Source organism: Triticum urartu, unplaced genomic scaffold, assembly GCF_003073215.2.
Source record: "Triticum urartu cultivar G1812 unplaced genomic scaffold, Tu2.1 TuUngrouped_contig_6406, whole genome shotgun sequence".
NCBI classification, from domain to species: Eukaryota; Viridiplantae; Streptophyta; class Magnoliopsida; order Poales; family Poaceae; genus Triticum; species Triticum urartu.
The window spans coordinates 4379-22261 of record NW_024117167.1 but is presented as its reverse complement, the minus strand read 5'-3'; the positions used below and the strand labels follow the sequence as shown (position 1 = coordinate 22261).

The 17883-nt window shown below is 41.9% G+C and overlaps 1 protein-coding gene across 1 annotated transcript; it reads right to left on the bottom strand.

The window, feature by feature from the left end:
• Nucleotides 1-8093: 8093 nt before the first annotated feature.
• On the bottom strand, nt 8094-17069 carry LOC125530565. Its single transcript, XM_048694946.1, has 20 exons — nt 16731-17069; nt 14468-14746; nt 14170-14361; nt 13906-14034; nt 13609-13825; nt 13460-13533; nt 13281-13337; nt 13126-13194; nt 12972-13039; nt 12706-12786; nt 12023-12170; nt 11712-11927; nt 10915-11060; nt 10619-10820; nt 10403-10546; nt 9996-10099; nt 9698-9896; nt 9556-9620; nt 9228-9462; nt 8094-8354 (listed from the first exon to the last, which is right to left on the bottom strand). The coding sequence occupies exons 1-17, from the start codon at nt 17067-17069 to the stop codon at nt 9821-9823; spliced, it is 2541 nt and encodes an 846-aa protein (XP_048550903.1). The 3' UTR covers nt 8094-8354; nt 9228-9462; nt 9556-9620; nt 9698-9820.
• Nucleotides 17070-17883: the final 814 nt, after the last annotated feature.

Sequence of the window (17883 nt, the reverse complement as noted above, 5' to 3'; positions counted from 1 at the left end):
ATACTTTCCCGGATGTTTTCCCCCTTCGCCGGTATCTCCTCCTACCGTGTTAGGGCACACCTAACACCGCTGTTTGCTTTGTCATGCATCGTTATGCATCTGTTTGCATTGTATTCATTGTTTCTTCCCCTTCTTCTCTCCGGTAGACTACGAGACCGACGTCGCTGCTGGTGCCCCCATCGACTACGTTGTTGATGACCCTCCTTCTTGCCAGAGCAACCAGGCAAGCCCCCCCCTTTGATCACCAGATATCGCCTATTCCTTCTCTCTACTGCTTGCATTAGAGTAGTGTAGCATGTTACTACTTTCGGTTAATCCTATTCTGCTGCATAGCCTGTCGTTGCTACAATTGTTGATACCTTTACCTGCTATCCTAATGCTTAGTAGAGGATGCTAGTGTTCCATCAGTGGCCCTACACTCTTGTCCGTCTGCCATGCTATACTACTGGGTCGTGATCACTTCGGGAGGTGATCACGTGCATATGTTATATACTTTATACTGTTACATTTCTTATGATACTATTCAGAGATGGGGGCTGAAGGGGCAGGTGGCTCCATCCCGGTAGAGGTGGGCCTGAGTTCCTGACGGCCCCCGACTATTACTTTGTGGCGGAGCGACAGGGCAGGTTGAGACTGCCTAGGAGAGAGGTGGGCCTGGCCCTGGTCGGCGTCCGTGGTTACTTCATAATAACACGCTTAACGAGATCTTGGTATTTGATCTGAGTTGGGCCGTTGACCTTATACGCACAAACCGCCACGTGGGACAAGATATGGGCAACCGGCGTCGTGGTATCAGTCGAAGCTCTTTTTGACGTCAGCAACTGAGCGGCGTGCGCCGCATTGGACCGTAAGCTCGCGCTTGTATTAAGGGGGCTAGGTCTGCTTCCGGCCGTGTACGCAATGTGCAAGTGTGCAATGGGCGATGGGCCCAGACCCCTGCGCGCATAGGATTTAGACCGGCGTGCTGACCTCTCTGTTGTGCCTAGGTGGGGCTGCGACGTGTTGATCTTCCAAGGCCGGGCATGACCCAGGAAAGTGTGTCCGGCCAAATGGGATCGAGCGTGTTGGGTAATGTGGTGCACCCCTGCAGGGAAATTTATCTATTCGAATAGCCGTGATTCTCGGTAACAGGATGACCCGGAGTTGTACCTTGACCTTATGACAACTAGAACCAGATACTTAATGAAACACACCCTTCCAAGTGCCAGATACACCCCGGTGATCGCTCTCTAACAGGGCGACGAGGAGAGGATCGCCGGGTAGGATTATGCTATACGATGCTACTTGGTGAACTTACCATCTACTCTCTTCTACATGATGTAAGATGGAGGCTGCCAGAAGCGTAGTCTTCCATAGGATTAGCTATCCCCCTATTATTCTGGCATTCTGCAGTTCAGTCCACCGATATTGGCCCTTTACACAGATACCCATGCATATGTAGTGTAGATCTTTGCTTGCGAGTACTTTGGATGAGTACTCACGATTGCTTTCTTCCTCTTTTCCCCCTTTTCCTTTCTTCCTGGTTGTCGCAACCAGATGCTGGAGCCCAGGAGCTAGACGCCACCGTCGATGACAACTCCTACTACACCAGAGGTGCCTGCTACTATGTGTAGGCTGCCGACGACGACCAGGAGTAGTTTAGGAGGATCTCAGGCAGGAGGCCTGCGCCTCTTTCAATCTGTATCCCAGTTTGTGCTAGCCATCTTATGGCACCTTGTTTAACTTATGTCTGTACTCAGATATCATTGCTTCCGTTGACTCGTCTATGATCAAGCACTTGTATTCGATCCCTCGAGGCCCCTGGCTTGTATCATGATGCTTGTATGACTTATTTTATTTTAGAGTTGTGTTGTGATATCTTCCCGTGAGTCCCTGATCTTGATAGTACACGTTTGCGTGTATGATTAGTGTATGATTGAATCGGGGGCGTCACATTGAATGTGGGCAGAGTTTTCATAATATCTTCCCACCAAAAGGAGCCTACCATCCTGTCCTCAGGTAGGCAGTCTTGGTAATATGCTTCCCAAATGTTTTTTACCCATGGAATGTTCTCTTTGTTGAAGAACTTGTGAAGGAATTTCATGAGTAGGGCTTGATTGTGCAAATAAACATCTAAGACCCCCAGACCACCTTGTGCTTTAGGTTTACACACTTTGTCCCATGAAATCAAAACTGATCCTCTCTCTTGTGTGCCAAACTTTCACCAGAAACAATTCATGAGATAAGTGTTAATTTGCTTGATTACTATCATGGGAATCCACAGAGTGCACATGAAGAAAATAGGCATACTTGAGAAAACTGACTTGATGAGGGTGAGCTTGTCTCCTGTGGATAAGAGGGTGGAGCATCAAAGTAGCCTATTTTCAATTCTCTTCGACATTGGCATATAATCTTCAACTCTTGGTTTGGTGTGGTAGAGTGGTAGACCCAAATATTTGTGAGGAAGTGTGCCTATTTTGCAGCCCAAAAGTTGAGATAGATCAGTCATCTTGTCCATAGGAGTGTTGATGGCAACGAGGGTTGATTTGGAGTAGTTGGCTTTTAAGCCCTGTGTAGGCAGCATAGTGAAGCATTGCTATATGGTTCTTGAGTACATCCCTTCCATTTGATTTCTCAATGGACAAAGATCTTAAGTAACACTATGCTGCCTACAGGGCTTAAAGCGAACTACTCGAAATCAACCCTCATTGCCATCAACACTCCTATGGACAAGATGACTGATCTGTCTCAACTTTTGGGCTGCAAAATAGGCACACTTCCTCACAAATATTTGGGTCTACCACTCTGCCACACCAAACCAAGAGTTGAAGATTATATGCCAATGCTGAAGAGAATTGAAAATAGGCTACTTTGATGCTCCACCCTCTTATCCACAGGAGACAAGCTCACCCTCATCAAGTCAGCTTTCTCAAGTATGCCTATTTTCTTCATGTGCACTCTGTGGATTCCCATGATAGTAATCAAGCAAATTAACGCTTATCTCATGAATTGTTTCTGGCGGAAGTTTGGCACACAAGAGAGAGGATCAGTTTTGATTTCATGGGACAAAGTGTGCAAACCTAAAGCACAAGGTGGTCTGGGTGTCTTAGATGTTCATTTGCACAATCAAGCCCTACTCATGAAATTCCTCCACAAGTTCTTCAACAAAGAGAACATTACATGGGTAAAAAACATTTGGGAAGCATATTACCAAGACTGCCTACCTGGGGACAGACTGGTAGGCTCCTTTTGGTGGAAAGGTATTATGAAAACTCTGCCCACATTCAAGCAACATGCCATATGAAAACCAGGCAAGGGGGATACTGCTCTTTTTTGGTATGACAAGTGGATGGGTGAACCACTGCAGTTTAAACTGCCTGAACTTTTCTCTTTTGTCATCAACAAACGGATCACACTGAAACAAGGCCAAGAGAAACAGGAATTCAGTCAGCTTTTCCATAGACCCCTTTCTCTACAAGCCTTCCACCAATTCAATTCTCTCCATACTCACATACAAAACATCCCACAATCTTATGAGAAGGATAAATGGAGCTACACATGGACTAGCCCCCAATACTCATCCATGAAAATGTACAAGAACATTCGTGGACAGGCTAAAGCACACACCATTTTTAAGCAGCTATGGAAAACTTCCTACAGACTCAGACACAAGATCTTCTTTTGGTTATTACTAAATGATATAGTTAGCACAAGGAACCTACTACAACGCAGAAATATGTTTCTGCCTGATTATAATTGTCCTCTGTGCGCGGATGCAATAGATGAAACTCTCATTCACCTTTTTTGGAATTGCCCTTTCTCACTTAGCTGTTGGACAAGTATGATACCCACCAAGCAAAGAGGGATTTCTGCATTTGATGAAATAGTTCTGACCACGATCAAGTTACCCAAAGACATTGCAATGGAGATCATAATTATGGGATGCTGGAGTACTTGGATGGTAAGAAATGATAAAATTATCAGATCTGCTCCACCACATGTCATCTCTTGGAAATACTATCTCAAAGAAGGATTACAGACAGTCAGACTCAGAGCAAAGAATCACAAAGCAACACAGATTGATAGTTGGATAGAACTGAACTTATGAATAGTTTTCATGTTTCCTAGAGCGGGTATTGGTTAAGTCTACTTTCTGTACTTGTATGTAAATATTTTTTTATTAATATAAATGAAATGTTGTAGAACTTCGAAAAAACCCCACAAAACTTGTAATTTTGATGTCAGGCTACAGCTAAGACTGTTAGTTAGTTCACAACGCTCTACTTCTCAAGATTTCTTGGATCAATGGTTTGCACCAACACGAAGTTCAGTCAATGTTTGCAACAGCTAATGCGTGCCTGGTTGGATATTGCTCCGTACGTGCTATCACAACGATCTTTGAGTTCATCCAACTTGCCACTGAAATGTGCTCATGATAAAATTATCAGATCTGCTCCACCACATGTCATCTCTTGGAAATACTATCTCAAAGAAGGATTACAGACAGTCAGACTCAGAGCAAAGAATCACAAAGCAACACAGATTGATAGTTGGATAGAACTGAACTTATGAATAGTTTTCATGTTTCCTAGAGCGGGTATTGGTTAAGTCTACTTTCTGTACTTGTATGTAAATATTTTTTTATTAATATAAATGAAATGTTGTAGAACTTCGAAAAAACCCCACAAAACTTGTAATTTTGATGTCAGGCTACAGCTAAGACTGTTAGTTAGTTCACAACGCTCTACTTCTCAAGATTTCTTGGATCAATGGTTTGCACCAACACGAAGTTCAGTCAATGTTTGCAACAGCTAATGCGTGCCTGGTTGGATATTGCTCCGTACGTGCTATCACAACGATCTTTGAGTTCATCCAACTTGCCACTGAAATGTGCTCTAAGCTACACATCCATCCTCATGCTCGATGACTTCCAATTTATACGTCTTTGTGATACCACTCCAATTATTAACATCTCTGTTTTCAAGTCTGAATTCTTGGCAGAATACAACTTGCCTATAATAGGGAGAGTGGTGACAGAGCACACGAGCTCGCTTGCTCCTGCTAGGTGGACCAATGAAACATCGTGATGTTCGAGCTAGCATTCAATGGTTGCGGAAACATGGGTGAGTTTACGCAGGGAAAAGGCAGTCATGTGGACGTGGGCCTGTATGATAAAACAATGACGTGGGTGGGTGTAGTAACGGAGAGCTAACGATGTTCAGTCGTTACAGGATGAAGGACACTTTTTTTGAGTTGGGATGCAACACTTCGTGTGTAAAACAAGTTAATTTGGAGCGAACACACTTCCTCTAAAACCGATTTTTTTAAAAGGGAAAACTAAAAAGAGTTAGCAACACACTTCGGAAAAAGCTAGTGGGGGGAACACTCTATTATTATTTATCTTTTCCGGTTTTATTTACATTTTTTAATTTTTCTATTCTTTTTGGTAACTTGCATGCGCTAAAAAATATAAATAGTGGACGTACGTTAAAGAGTGGATATAAAAAAGTTCATGCATATTTGAAAAAATATGTTTATATGTGTGTGAAAAATTACTGCCGCGTGGAATATCCTAAGGAGAACGTGTGCCTAGAGATTCTATGAGCGGGCGAGCTAATGCGCTCCTATGACCATCCGGATATAAATACATTTGAACTACATGTATAAACAAATTGCCTCTCAAGCACAATGACAAATAGTCGTCTTGCCAAAAGATCTCATCAGCTCTCAACTTTCATAAGTTATGATGGCTTTCGATACTCTGTACATGTTCAGATTCAAGCACCGACCGAACAATCTTATATCTTGTGCTACCAAACATTAATTGCTCTCATGCTACCATTTAAAAAAAATCCATGGTTAAAAATTAAAACAATTGTGTGTACTTACAATGTGTAGGAATTTCAAGTTAAAAAACAAAATACACATGTAGAAACAAAAATGGTAAATCCGAATGTGAACAGTGTCATTTTACCTTTTGTCTTTTAGTGATACTGTCAAGATGAATTTGCCTTATTTGTTTCTCAATGTGTATTTCAAAAAAAATTATTAGAAATTTTTACAGATTGTAGACACATGTCTTGTGAACACTCATACTAATTATTTTCAGAATTTTTTGAAACACATTTTTTTTTTGAAAAATGATAGCATGGGAGCACCTAACGTGTGATAGAACCTGATATTCTCGGCATCTTAAAAGATTGTCTCAAAAAAAACTTGTGATTAAAAGAAGCTAGCAACACACTTCCTCTTAAAAAGGAAAAGGCTGGGAACGCACTATGTGAAAAAGTGCGAGCATGCTCTGTTACTACTTTTCATTTGTGTTTCTATTTTCTTTTTACATTTTTTGGTTTTCTTTAATCTTTTTGTGTTAAAAATGTCATGCACGTCAAAAAATGGTCATGGATATAAAAATATTCATGTCTATTTAAACGTTTCTCGTATATTAAAATCTGGCCCTTTTTTTGATTAAAAACGGACATCTTGTTTTCGCAATATTTCATCGTTCAAATAAAAAATCAAGCATAAAAATTATTCATAGTGTATTTAAAAAGTACTCATCATGTAATTAAAGAGATCATAATGCGTTAACACTTTGTATACTTATATGAACATTTTTTTAAAGCATCAACATTTGAAAAAAAAAGTGTTCACACACATTAGACAAACTTTCGTCATGTGTTTCATTGTCTAATTTCAAAAATGTTTACGGTTCATTGAAAGTGCTCATTATAATGAAAAATTGTTCATCTTGTACTCACAAGTCACAAGGTCCATCATGCACTTTTTTAAACACCGTGTGTCAATTCAACAAAACATGTTGATTGTGTATTAAAAATGTTCGTCACATATATTAAAAATTAATGGTCGTGTCACGAAAAGTGCTCATGTATGTATCATAAGATGTATGTATTTTTTCAGTTGGAACCTGTTTATTGGGATTATGGTACCGACTTTCAGCATACATTATTCAACATTTGAATCCAAGCTAGGCGCAGTAAAGCGTAGACTATCACAACCTGCCGTCACGGCATTGTCTCACTCCGTCAACTCGATCATGCCCATTACAGTGCGCGCACGGTTCCCTATGTGTATAGTACAAACTAGCATTCCTACTGCCATAAATGGTGTTGCCACGAGACGTTTGTGCCGTTGATCCACATAGCAGGATCAGGTGAGCCCGTCCACGCCAAGGAGTTTTCGCTATTGTGGAGTACAATGGCAGATTGCAAACTTCTCGTGTAAACAGATTAACTGTGTATCCAGTATCCACATAACATCCTCGAGTTTCATGTACTTCTATTTTTAGAATTCTAAATTGTTTCACACTGTTCGCAGAAACTCGTGATACTGATGCCAAAGCACTTACTGTAAACCGAGCTGGTTTCAGTATCAAAATATATATATGGATCAGCAAGGACGATAAGTAGTCACAAGCTGAGTGGAAACAACATATTTCAAAAAGTACTTCTTTATACTAATTAATTTTGCGAAGTGGTGTATACATCACTGCCACAACATTTGTCAACTATATTAAAGAAATTATTCATAGCTTGATACAGCTTCACATAAATGCTTTGAAGTGGTTCTATTCCTGTGAATTTTGTTGGTATGAATTAATGAAATGTGGCATGTCTTCCCAGTTTATTTTTGAAGTATTTGTCGTGTGGGAAACTGAGAACTACTAGGGGGTCTGGAGGAGAGATGTGGAAACCTGTTGTGATTTTGCAAAGACACAACACTTTCAGGGGGCAAAACACAAACGTTATAAGAGGGCATATGTAAATAGACTAGTGAAATGATCCTGTCCATTCCATGCAGATCTGACGCACCACATGGTCTTGGAGCATGGTATCATCGCATGGACTGTAGCACTGGATATTTTCCCTTCTTAACTTATCTGACAACAAACTTACAAGAATGTAGCTTCTTAATGTGTGCCATGAGCACCCATCGTCGGAGATCCACCCCTGCATAAGATACAACTGAAACCACAGGCTGATCGAGATCGACCCCAAACACCACAAATACAAGAATACAGAGTCGGCATGGTCAAGCAATGAAATTGCTATAACCACTGTGCATGGCTGGAGTTTACCAGAAAATTGACAAAAGAACTAAAATGGTGTGCGACATATATTCACTTGACAGAAATCTTTATGTAGTGGAGTGAACAAAATAAGAGAACTCATCCAGAAATGGTCTCACAAGAGTTTACCCCGCAAAAGAAAAAAAAAACATGAGTACCAAACCACGCAGTCATGGAAGTTCACTCTCAAGTGCCCATGACGTAGCTGGAGCACCACTGCCAGCACCACCAGGACCACCACCTAAACCACCAGGAGGAAGAGGAGCTTGGGCCTCGGGACTTGGCCCTGCAAAATGAAACTAGAGTATAAGCCACATGGCACAACAGCATTACGGCAGATGGTAGAAATCACACAAATAAGATGTCAAGCAAAAAGCTTGGCCCTGCAAAATGAAACTAGAGTATAAGCCACATGGCACAACAGCATTACGGCAGATGGTAGAAATCACACAAATAAGATGTCAAGCAAAAAGCTAGTGTGTGGCATTAATAGGGTGATAAAGATTGCATGTACTCGTAGTATAATATCTAAGGGGTCATCGAAGACAAGGAACAGTTAACAGTCCTAGCTTTGGCAGAAAACAATCTGTACTGCAGCCCTCAAATACAGCACTGATAAACTAAACTTTATAGACTAGGAATATACTAGTATCTCACAACGATGGTGTGTTTTTGTTGTAACCTATGCTTAGCATCGCAATAACTAAACCCTGTGAACCCCTGTTAGGAACACCACTAAGGGCCTCTTTGATTCAGAGGATTGTTAAAATGAAGGAATATGAAAAATGCAGGAATGAGGTGACATGTCCCATAGTATCCTACAGGATTTGAAATAATGTTTGATAGCACGGAAAAAACAAAGGAATTCTACAAAGAGGTTTGAGTGGATGGAAATTTTCCTCCAAAATGTAGTACAAATGGATCCTATGGAAAAATTCCTAAGGATGCCAATCCTACGAATCAAACGAGCATCACAGGAAAAATTCCTAAGGGTTTAAATCCTCCAAAAATCCTATGCAATTCCTTTGAATCAAAGGAGCCCTAAGATGAATAGTTTGACCTCTCTTCACTGCATACAACTACAGAAACAGTTAAGGTATAAACTTACCAAAAAGAATACATTAACAAAAATTGGTACAGCAGAATTATTGAGAATAACCTGAAGGTTTTTCCTTAAAAACATCCCAACGGAATCTCAAGTTATGCTTCACGGTATTGACTGTGCGGATGGTGCTTTTGAGTGGACGTTTATCTCTGTAATCAGAATCCTGAAGGAACGCATCTTCGTCTCCCAAAATTGCTCGAATCGTGTGCGAAACACATATAGGAAGATGAACCAGGTCATACCCTCCTTCAAGAGCTAATACCATTTTTCCTCCTGAGAAGGGCAATAACTGGACAAAAACAAAATTAGTTACAGAAAATTATAAAGGAAGATCTAAAACTCCAGAGCTGCATTTACAATAGAGGGTTAAAACTATTAGCACCTTACGGACAAGCGTGCCAAAACCCTTTGCAGAAACATTGCAACCTCCTATTTCTTCACCTTCCCCTACAAAAAGTAATACCTTACCGAATAAACATGTAGATAGCAAACACAAAACCACAAACTAGAATTAGATTTCTTACCAGCATCATAACCAGCAGAGACGAACACTATTTCTGGCTTAAACGCAGTGGCCACAGGGCTGAGAAGTTGATCGCATACGTAAAGCATGTCGACATCATTAAAACCTTTCTTGAGAGGAACATTTATGTTATAACCCAAGCCCACCCCTCACCAATATCGTTTGCGCTATTTTTTGATGCAGGATAGTAGAGATCACGCCTGCACACAATAATTAACAGTTACTCCCTCTGTAAAACAACACAAACAGCTACAATATGCAAAACAGAAGAATAACACTAGAAAACATTAATAGCATACGTATGTGTGGAAAAGAAAAGAACTTGTTCGCTTCCATAAAAGAGTTCCTGCGTGCCATTGCCATGATGCACATCGAAATCAACCGCCAAAACTCTTTCCATGTGCTGCAAATAATGTGCGGTGATAAATTAGAGAAACTATAGAAATCTACATAAGATATGTTAAGCTTAGTAGATAACTTGTTGAGTACTGTTCCTAAACTAGAACAGGACATTTCTATATATACTGATGGTGATTTTTGTAGTTTACTTGCCGGATTCCAGGGTATGTGCCATTGTAGATGCAGTAGAGGTAGGTACAGATAAAAAATAGTAGCATGTATCTTGAGCTTACGTTTAAAAAAAAGGCAGTGATATGAAAATGCAATAATAATTCTGAAAAATAAAGAGCACAATGTAATATCTCACATGGTGGTCAACAACATGTTGAATAGCTATACCAACGTTGTTCAAAAAGCAGAAACCTTCAGAAATCTTATAAGCATGATGCCCTGGAGGTCTGATTATTGCAAAAGCAGTCTCATAATACTCTTCAACCACAAGGTCGGAACCCTAAACAATAAAATCAATGTAAGTTGACAAGTAAATTTGACAAGATTGATGAAGGTGTAGTTTTATCATTACCCTTATCACGGCCCCAGCTGCACTGTAAATAGCTTCGGTAGTTCCTTCAGAAGAGAATACACTAACTCCAGCCACTTTAGAAAATTTTGCGTCCTGCTCCTCATCTGTCAATGGCAAATCATCAACATAATCCAACTGCTCAGGATCATGGATAGCCAGAATTATCTCACGATCAGCACTATCAAACGGTTCCCTCTCAGTTCTGCAAAAACACCAGATTATGGTTACAGTAATTGTTATTAGTACTTGAACAATTGTACTAGCATTAGACATATTCCTTACTAGGCACAACTCACCTGTCAAGAACACCATCTTGATTCAATGTATTCATTATTTCAGAAATCCTAGATGCCTTTTCATATTTATGATCAGTGTCCTTATCCTGATGGGACTTCATCCTATCATAATCATGTAAGATGCAGACTTTTGATTTTTGCGACTGCTGTGAAAAAAAAGCAAAAATGTGTCAAAGTTCTCAAAGGAGGATGGTGTATAATTGCTAAGAGATTTGTGAATGGGCACAATCAGCACCAGATTTTCTCAAATCAAGTAACTATACGACATGAATGTACACAATCAGCACTATATTTTCTCAAATCAAGTGACTATCCGACATGTGTGTAGAGGGGTGTGGTAAGAAACAATGATTCTTCAAAAAAAAAACTTGTTTTCCAATATTTCATAAGGTCAGCAGTACATTTTATCAAAATCATGTGAATACACACAAACCTAAATTGTCAGGATTTGCTGATCCACACCTACAAGGACTTCCATACTTGCAGTATGAGTGGTAGATCTGCATATACCATATAGTGAGGAAGTTCTGGGTTGCGGACCAAGAAATTATTATAGACAATCTGAATGATGCCTGTTTATACTGAACAATTACATCTGATATTTGTAGTCTTCTGCTTGACATACAGAACATTTTATTCGATAACTTCATTGTTCTGGTGAAAGCTAAACAGTGACTGTGTCACCTGCTATCAATGTCTAACTAGTTTTGTCCTTTACAACCTGTTTACATAGGGATGGCTCTGGATATATGTGTGTAAGGGGGTGTGATGCAGTAAACAATGATGCTTGATAATACCTTGTTTCCCGACATCGCATAAGAGAGGCTTGCAGATGTCTGATCAGATGTAACAGCAGCTAGCTCAGATGTTTCAGCAGCTTGCTGGTAGGATGTTTCAGCAGCTGGCTGGTCAGATGTTTCAGCAGCTGGCTGGTCAGATGTATCAACAGAAGAAACCTGCTGAATTTCACTTGCAATAGAAGATATGCCAGTTCCTTCAGGTATCTCTTCAAGCTACAGAAACGACAAAATAAAGATGTAATCAGTTTTGCATGTCTGCACATTAGTGCACACAAACATCCAAGATGATAAAGATGCTGATGGCTTACAAGTTTAAAGAGAGGCTTCTCAGTGCCCTTGAGCTTAATACTCTTCTTCCAATTCTTTTGGCGGCAACCAGTATGTTTCTCCCATACATTCGTAGACATCACGACTGGAGTTAGATTTTTCAAGCAAATTTTGCATCGACATTCGATCCTGCCAGCAAAAATGGTGCATTGGTCCTTATTGCTTCTGGTGTGTGGTTTGTAAGCATCGTAAGAATATCCGATCACAAAAGGTAACTGATCCTTAATGGGTGGTTGCTACAGTACCAACTAAGAACCGACCTAAAAGTAACTTGCTTATGAACCAAGTGAAGATTAAAGAACCAATTGCACATACAATTTTTTGGTTAATCAAAATACTCCCTCCGTCACGGTTTAGAAGGCGCGCTTGGAAATTCTCTGGGACCTAGGTAGTTATCTATTGGTTGTGAGATGGGCTCAAAAATAGCATTCACACTACGCATGCATATAGAAATAGTATATCGGAGTACTAATTAGCTACTATAAATAAATGCAATGCACCCTAAACCTTGTCTATTATGGAAACGCACGCAAATTTAACTGTGCCTTCTAAACTGTGACAGAGGGAGTAAAAAATATTAAATTCAGATAGAGTATTCATAATTAAGCAAATATAAAGAAACATGTAATCTGATGATTCGGTACACAATAAGCCAAATACTTACATTTTTTCTACTGGTTTATAGACTCCTTCCTTTCCAGCACACGACACAATTATGGGTTCAGGTGATTTTTGCTTCAAAGTGCTGGCAAATATATTATTAGGAATGTTAGAAGCTGGCATTTACTCCCTCCGTCCCAAAATAAGTGTCTCAACTTTGTACTAGCTCAAGTACAAATTTGTACTAAGCTCAAGACGCTTATTTTAGGACGGAGGGAGTATAATATAAGAATCAATGAACATTCAGATGGGAAGAAATCAGTAACTCACCTAAGTGTCAATACATCTTTGCATTCAGACGTACAGCCAGGGCAGAAATACTCTGACTTTTCTACCTTCTACAAAACAATCTACAGTTAGCGAACATGTCCAATTAGGAGCACTGCACACATATATATTATGATATTAAGAAGAGCAAAAGAACCTCCATGTCACGACTGCAATTAGGGTCACGCTCAACATGGAGCCACATTTGACAACGGTCACAACAGACCTAACAAGAAAAACATTATGGCAATGCCAACAATAAGCAACAGCATAATAAATCTATAACATCACTATAGCAGATTCTAGGCTTACCCAGTCTTTCTCTAGGGGATACCATTTCTTATTGCAAATTCCACAGTGATTCTGTGACTGCAATAGCAGCAGACACAATATACAATTTACCAATGTAAGGGACTATATTAAAACAAACAACTTAATAGAACATACAAAACAATTTATTAAGATAAACGTGCAATTACATAACCACTTACATCATTAGTACACATGATACTTGCAGTATGGTCTTGGAGCTTCTTGGGACTACTCACTTCTGGTACTTCTAGAGCTGTTGAACAAAAGCATCACGGATCAAACCATGAGAAGGAGTGGGGTTTTATATTAAACAGAAAAAGAATGTTACCATTTTCTTGCACAACCAAGGAATCCCTCAATATAAGACGTCCAGGAATATCAAGCACAAAAGTTTCCACAAAGCTCCTAGGCTTGTTATCAGCCGATTTGATTGTTCCATAAACGGTCAGCATTACAGAACTTTGCCCAGGAATCGATAATAAATCAAAATGTGATGCATGGAATTTCATTTTGGTTGATGCCCTATACAGATAACTCTTAATTTCCTGTTCAAAAATAATAACGATGTTACCACACAAAAAAATACCAGTCAGGATATTACACTACATTTTGTTAAGGCAGTAACCTTTGCAGTTTTCAGATTAAGTCGACGGCCATTGAAATTCCAGACAAACTCAGCATCGTCGGCATAGAAACGATACAATCCTAACAGATTAAAGTTTAGGGCACAGTAGAAGTTGTGAACAAACTTGGCCTGAAAGATAAACTTAAAAGTATCAGGAAAGAGGACACGAATTGCATAACCCTAATGAAAACTGTAACGAATCCAACATGTGACCATGGCGTTAAACCCTAATCCCTAATGTATTTGACGTTCAAGGGAGAGTACCACTTCAGTACGCCCCTCAGCAGGGGCGCCGTCGGATCGTAGATCAATAGGGTGCAAAGTGGTGGAAGCGGCGTCGACAGAGACGCCCATAACCATCCGCTTCCCGTCGGAGGCGGCGGCGACTCGGAGAGGACTCTGCTTCCCGTCGCCGGCGACTCGGAGAGCAGTCTTCTTCCCGTCGGCGGCGTTTCTCTGAAACGTTCACAAATGATGAGATCACGCTCTGCGTCTGCATACAACAAACGATAGGACTCGATCTGACTCGAAGGTCTGCAGATCAGCGACGAGAGATGCTTACCGAACTCCTCCGAGGACGAGAGGAGGAGGAGGCGCCGGTACCAGCTTTCTCCCCAGCCATTAGGACGGGAGGCGGTGGCAGATCGCGATTACCACGGGAGGCGGGGAGGCGGCGGCAGATCGCGATTACCACGGGGTGCGGGGAGGCGGGCGGCGGTTGCAGATAGCGATTAGGACGGGGGCTCGCGCAGCTCCAGCGATTGTTTCGCCAGGAGGAAAGCCAGAGCGACCCCACTACGACCCTACGACCCAGCCCAGCTTTACCAGGCCTTGCAGCCCACTACATGGAAAATGAAAAAATGACAGAAAAATTAATATAAACTACCACATCTCAAAAATATTTTCATGTATAACAGCTAGTAAACAAATAAGGAAAATGACATCATATATATAAATCATGCATGACAGGGGCGTGGCTAACGCGCACGCCTAGGAAGCGCGCTCGATTTTGGACCACATCGATCCACTACTAGAAAATACTTATAGGTGGATGCTTAACACTAGTGATGGGTAAGAGCCCCTTTCGCGATGGATCCAGGCTTTGAGACCTCTCCCAATGCATTGGTGCTAAAGTGGGGTGCTAAGTGCATTAAAATGCTTAGCAACTAATGTCTCCAATGCATCGGTGCTTAGCTTTTGTAGCTAAGCCTCCTCTATTTAATTGTTTAATAATAAAACTCCTTCATGTATTGGTTGGTAGTCTTTTTGTCTAGGTCCACGTGCTTACCATTGGTTCTTAGGGCATCTCCAATGGTTGTAAGATAGTTGTTGGTAGACTTTGCCACATAGGATTTTTGATGATGTGTCATACAATAAATGAGGAAAGAGAGGAAGGTTGTATGTACATGAACCAACACACATTGCACAAGCTCCAATGTAGAATGAGAGAGCACCCCATTTATTATCTCACATCCTATTGGGCAAACTAGATACAACCAATTGGAGTTGTTGTATGTTAAGGTGTTGGTTGATGACATGACATATTTTACCAACAAGCTAACATACAAACTATTGAAGATGCCCTTATTAGGGTCACCATAATGTTCACTCTCCTCTTTAAATGCTTTGCCACATCATATTTTTACCTATATGGCACCCTTAGCACCTGTACACCGTCGAGCACTGGGAAATGCCTGAGCGCATGTTCTATTCTCTTTCGCGGTAGGTCGCACATGTCCTGCAATGTTGCAGAAGCTGAGGCACCCGCAAGGTGGCTGGCACAGCCGTGGCGGCAGCGGAGGAGGTGGGCCAGGCCCAGGTGGCTCCAGAATAGGTGGATGCTTTGGTGGGGAAGGCCCCCCTAGGTTTGGCACATCCATGAAGATTTTTTCTGAGAGAGATTAGATTAGGAAAAAATTGTCACACCCCGCACAGGAATTGGGGCGGATCGAACAGAGTAATCTCAGATCTCGTGCGAGAGAAAAGGGGAAAGTAGGAGCGAGAACTAGTGTTTGTATTGATATAAGATGTATGATTGTATCATAGAGATATTCTCAGCATAATTCGATAGCGATTACAGAAGGCAGCGGCTAGCTTTATAGCTACAGCTGGCAAATGGATGAGACCGAACAATAACGACAAATGAAACGGTACAGTAGATGGTAACGGTTGGTGGAGTAGGCGAGCCCTGTGAGCCGTACGATGCGCCGAACCGTTTTGCACCAGAGCCGTCCGATAACTGAAGATAATAAGCTGCTCCTTGACACTTGGGCCTGACAATACCCCCGGGCGAAAACGAACTTGTCCTCAAGGAGTTGTTCGGTTGAACCACCTGTCGATGGTGCTCTTGAAGAATGTAGGGAACGTTTTCTTCATGAATGACGCTTCTTCCCACGAAGCTTCATCAGGAGGAAGGTTTGCCCATTGTACAAGCCACTGAACCACAGGCAGGTTGTTGCGGGTATATCTGGCCATGGGCCGGGCCGGGCCGGGCTTGGGCCGGGCCTAAAAGAGCCCATGGTAGAAAACTGAGGCCCAGGCCCTCCCAAGCCCTACCATCGGGCCTACTTTTCAAGCCCAAGCCCGGCCCATCTCGTAAAAAGCCTTGAAAAGCCCTTAGGGCTTAGGGCCGTGGGCCGGGCCTCTTCCTTAAAATGCTAATATGCCAAGCCCAAGCCCGTCCAGGCCCTGCTGATGGGCTCAAAACTCAGGCCCAAGCCCGGCCCACGGACAAGCCCATTGGGCCTAGGCCCTGGATTTTAGGGCCGAGCCTGGGTGGGCCGACAAGGCCGGGCCTGAGATGGCCAGGACTAGTTGCGGGGTACCTGATGGGTTTCCAGAACGAGAACTGGTTCAGTCTGAATCATCCCATCTGATCGAACCAGGGGAAGGTCTGCACACGGAACAGCTTTAGGGCCGACATGTTTCTTCAACTGGCTAACATGGAAGACTGGGTGTATGTTGGTAGCGTCAGGCAAGAGCAGTTTGTACACGACACGACCCACTTTCTTGATGATCCGGAAAAGTCCATAGTACTTGCTCTGAAGTTTAATATGTGTACGCAGACCAAAAGCATTGAGGCGGTACGGTTGCATTTTCAAGTACACCATGTCCCCAACTTCCAGAATTCTCTCTGTATGTTTGCGATCAGCGTATTTCTTCATTCGCGCCTGAGCTGCTGCCAAGTTGGATTTTAAGTGCAGTAGCAAAGCATCTATGTCCTGAAAGAACTGTTGTGCATCGCCGTGCAGCTAGTCAGGGAGAATGTTTTCTCCAATATTAGGGGGAGGGAATCCATAGGCTGCTTCAAACGGTGTCTTCTTGAGGGAGGAGTGGTAGGAAGTGTTGTACCAGTACTCTGCCATGGAGAGTTGATTTGCCCATTTTTTTGGTTGTGTGGATGTCAAGCAATGCAAGTAGTTCTCGATGCACTGGTTAACTCGTTCTGTCTGACCATCAGATTCCGGATGGTAAGCAGTGTTGTAGCGGAGGTCACAGCCCATGCCCTTGAATATATCTTGCCACAATCTGCTCGTGAAGATAGCGTCTTTGTCAGACACAATTGCCAAGGGAGGGCCATGTAGCTTGATGACATTATCGATGAACGCTTGAGCTACAGTTTGTACTGTATAAGGGTGGGATAAAGGAATGAAGTGGGCAAACTTAGATAACCTGTCGACCACCACAAATATGACATCTTTCCCATTTGATTTTGGTAGCCCTTCGATGAAGTCCATGCTCAAGTGTGTCCAAACCATATCAGGTAATTGTAATGGATCCAAGTAACCAGGGTATGGGCAGTTCTCACCTTTATTCTTCTGACAGACAAGACACTCAGAAACAAAACGATCCACTTCCTGTTTCAGACCAAGCCAGTAGAAGATCTGTTTGATCCGTTGGTATGTGGCATTCATGCCCGAGTGACCTCCCAAAGCAGATGCATGTAATGCAGTTAGGAGCTTCTTTCTCAAGTCCACA

Bases quoted from the DNA above. Each gene is read 5' to 3' on its own strand.
- LOC125530565 (XM_048694946.1), bottom strand. From the start codon at position 17,069: ATGAAGAAATACGCTGATCGCAAACATACAGAGAGAATTCTGGAAGTT. The intron at 13,040-13,125 runs GTTCTTTTGCTC...ATTGTTTTGTAG, and splicing joins ATTGCAGTCGTGACATGGAG to AAGGTAGAAAAGTCAGAGTA. The intron at 10,821-10,914 runs GTGAGTTGTGCC...GTGTTTTTGCAG, and splicing joins CAAGATGGTGTTCTTGACAG to AACTGAGAGGGAACCGTTTG.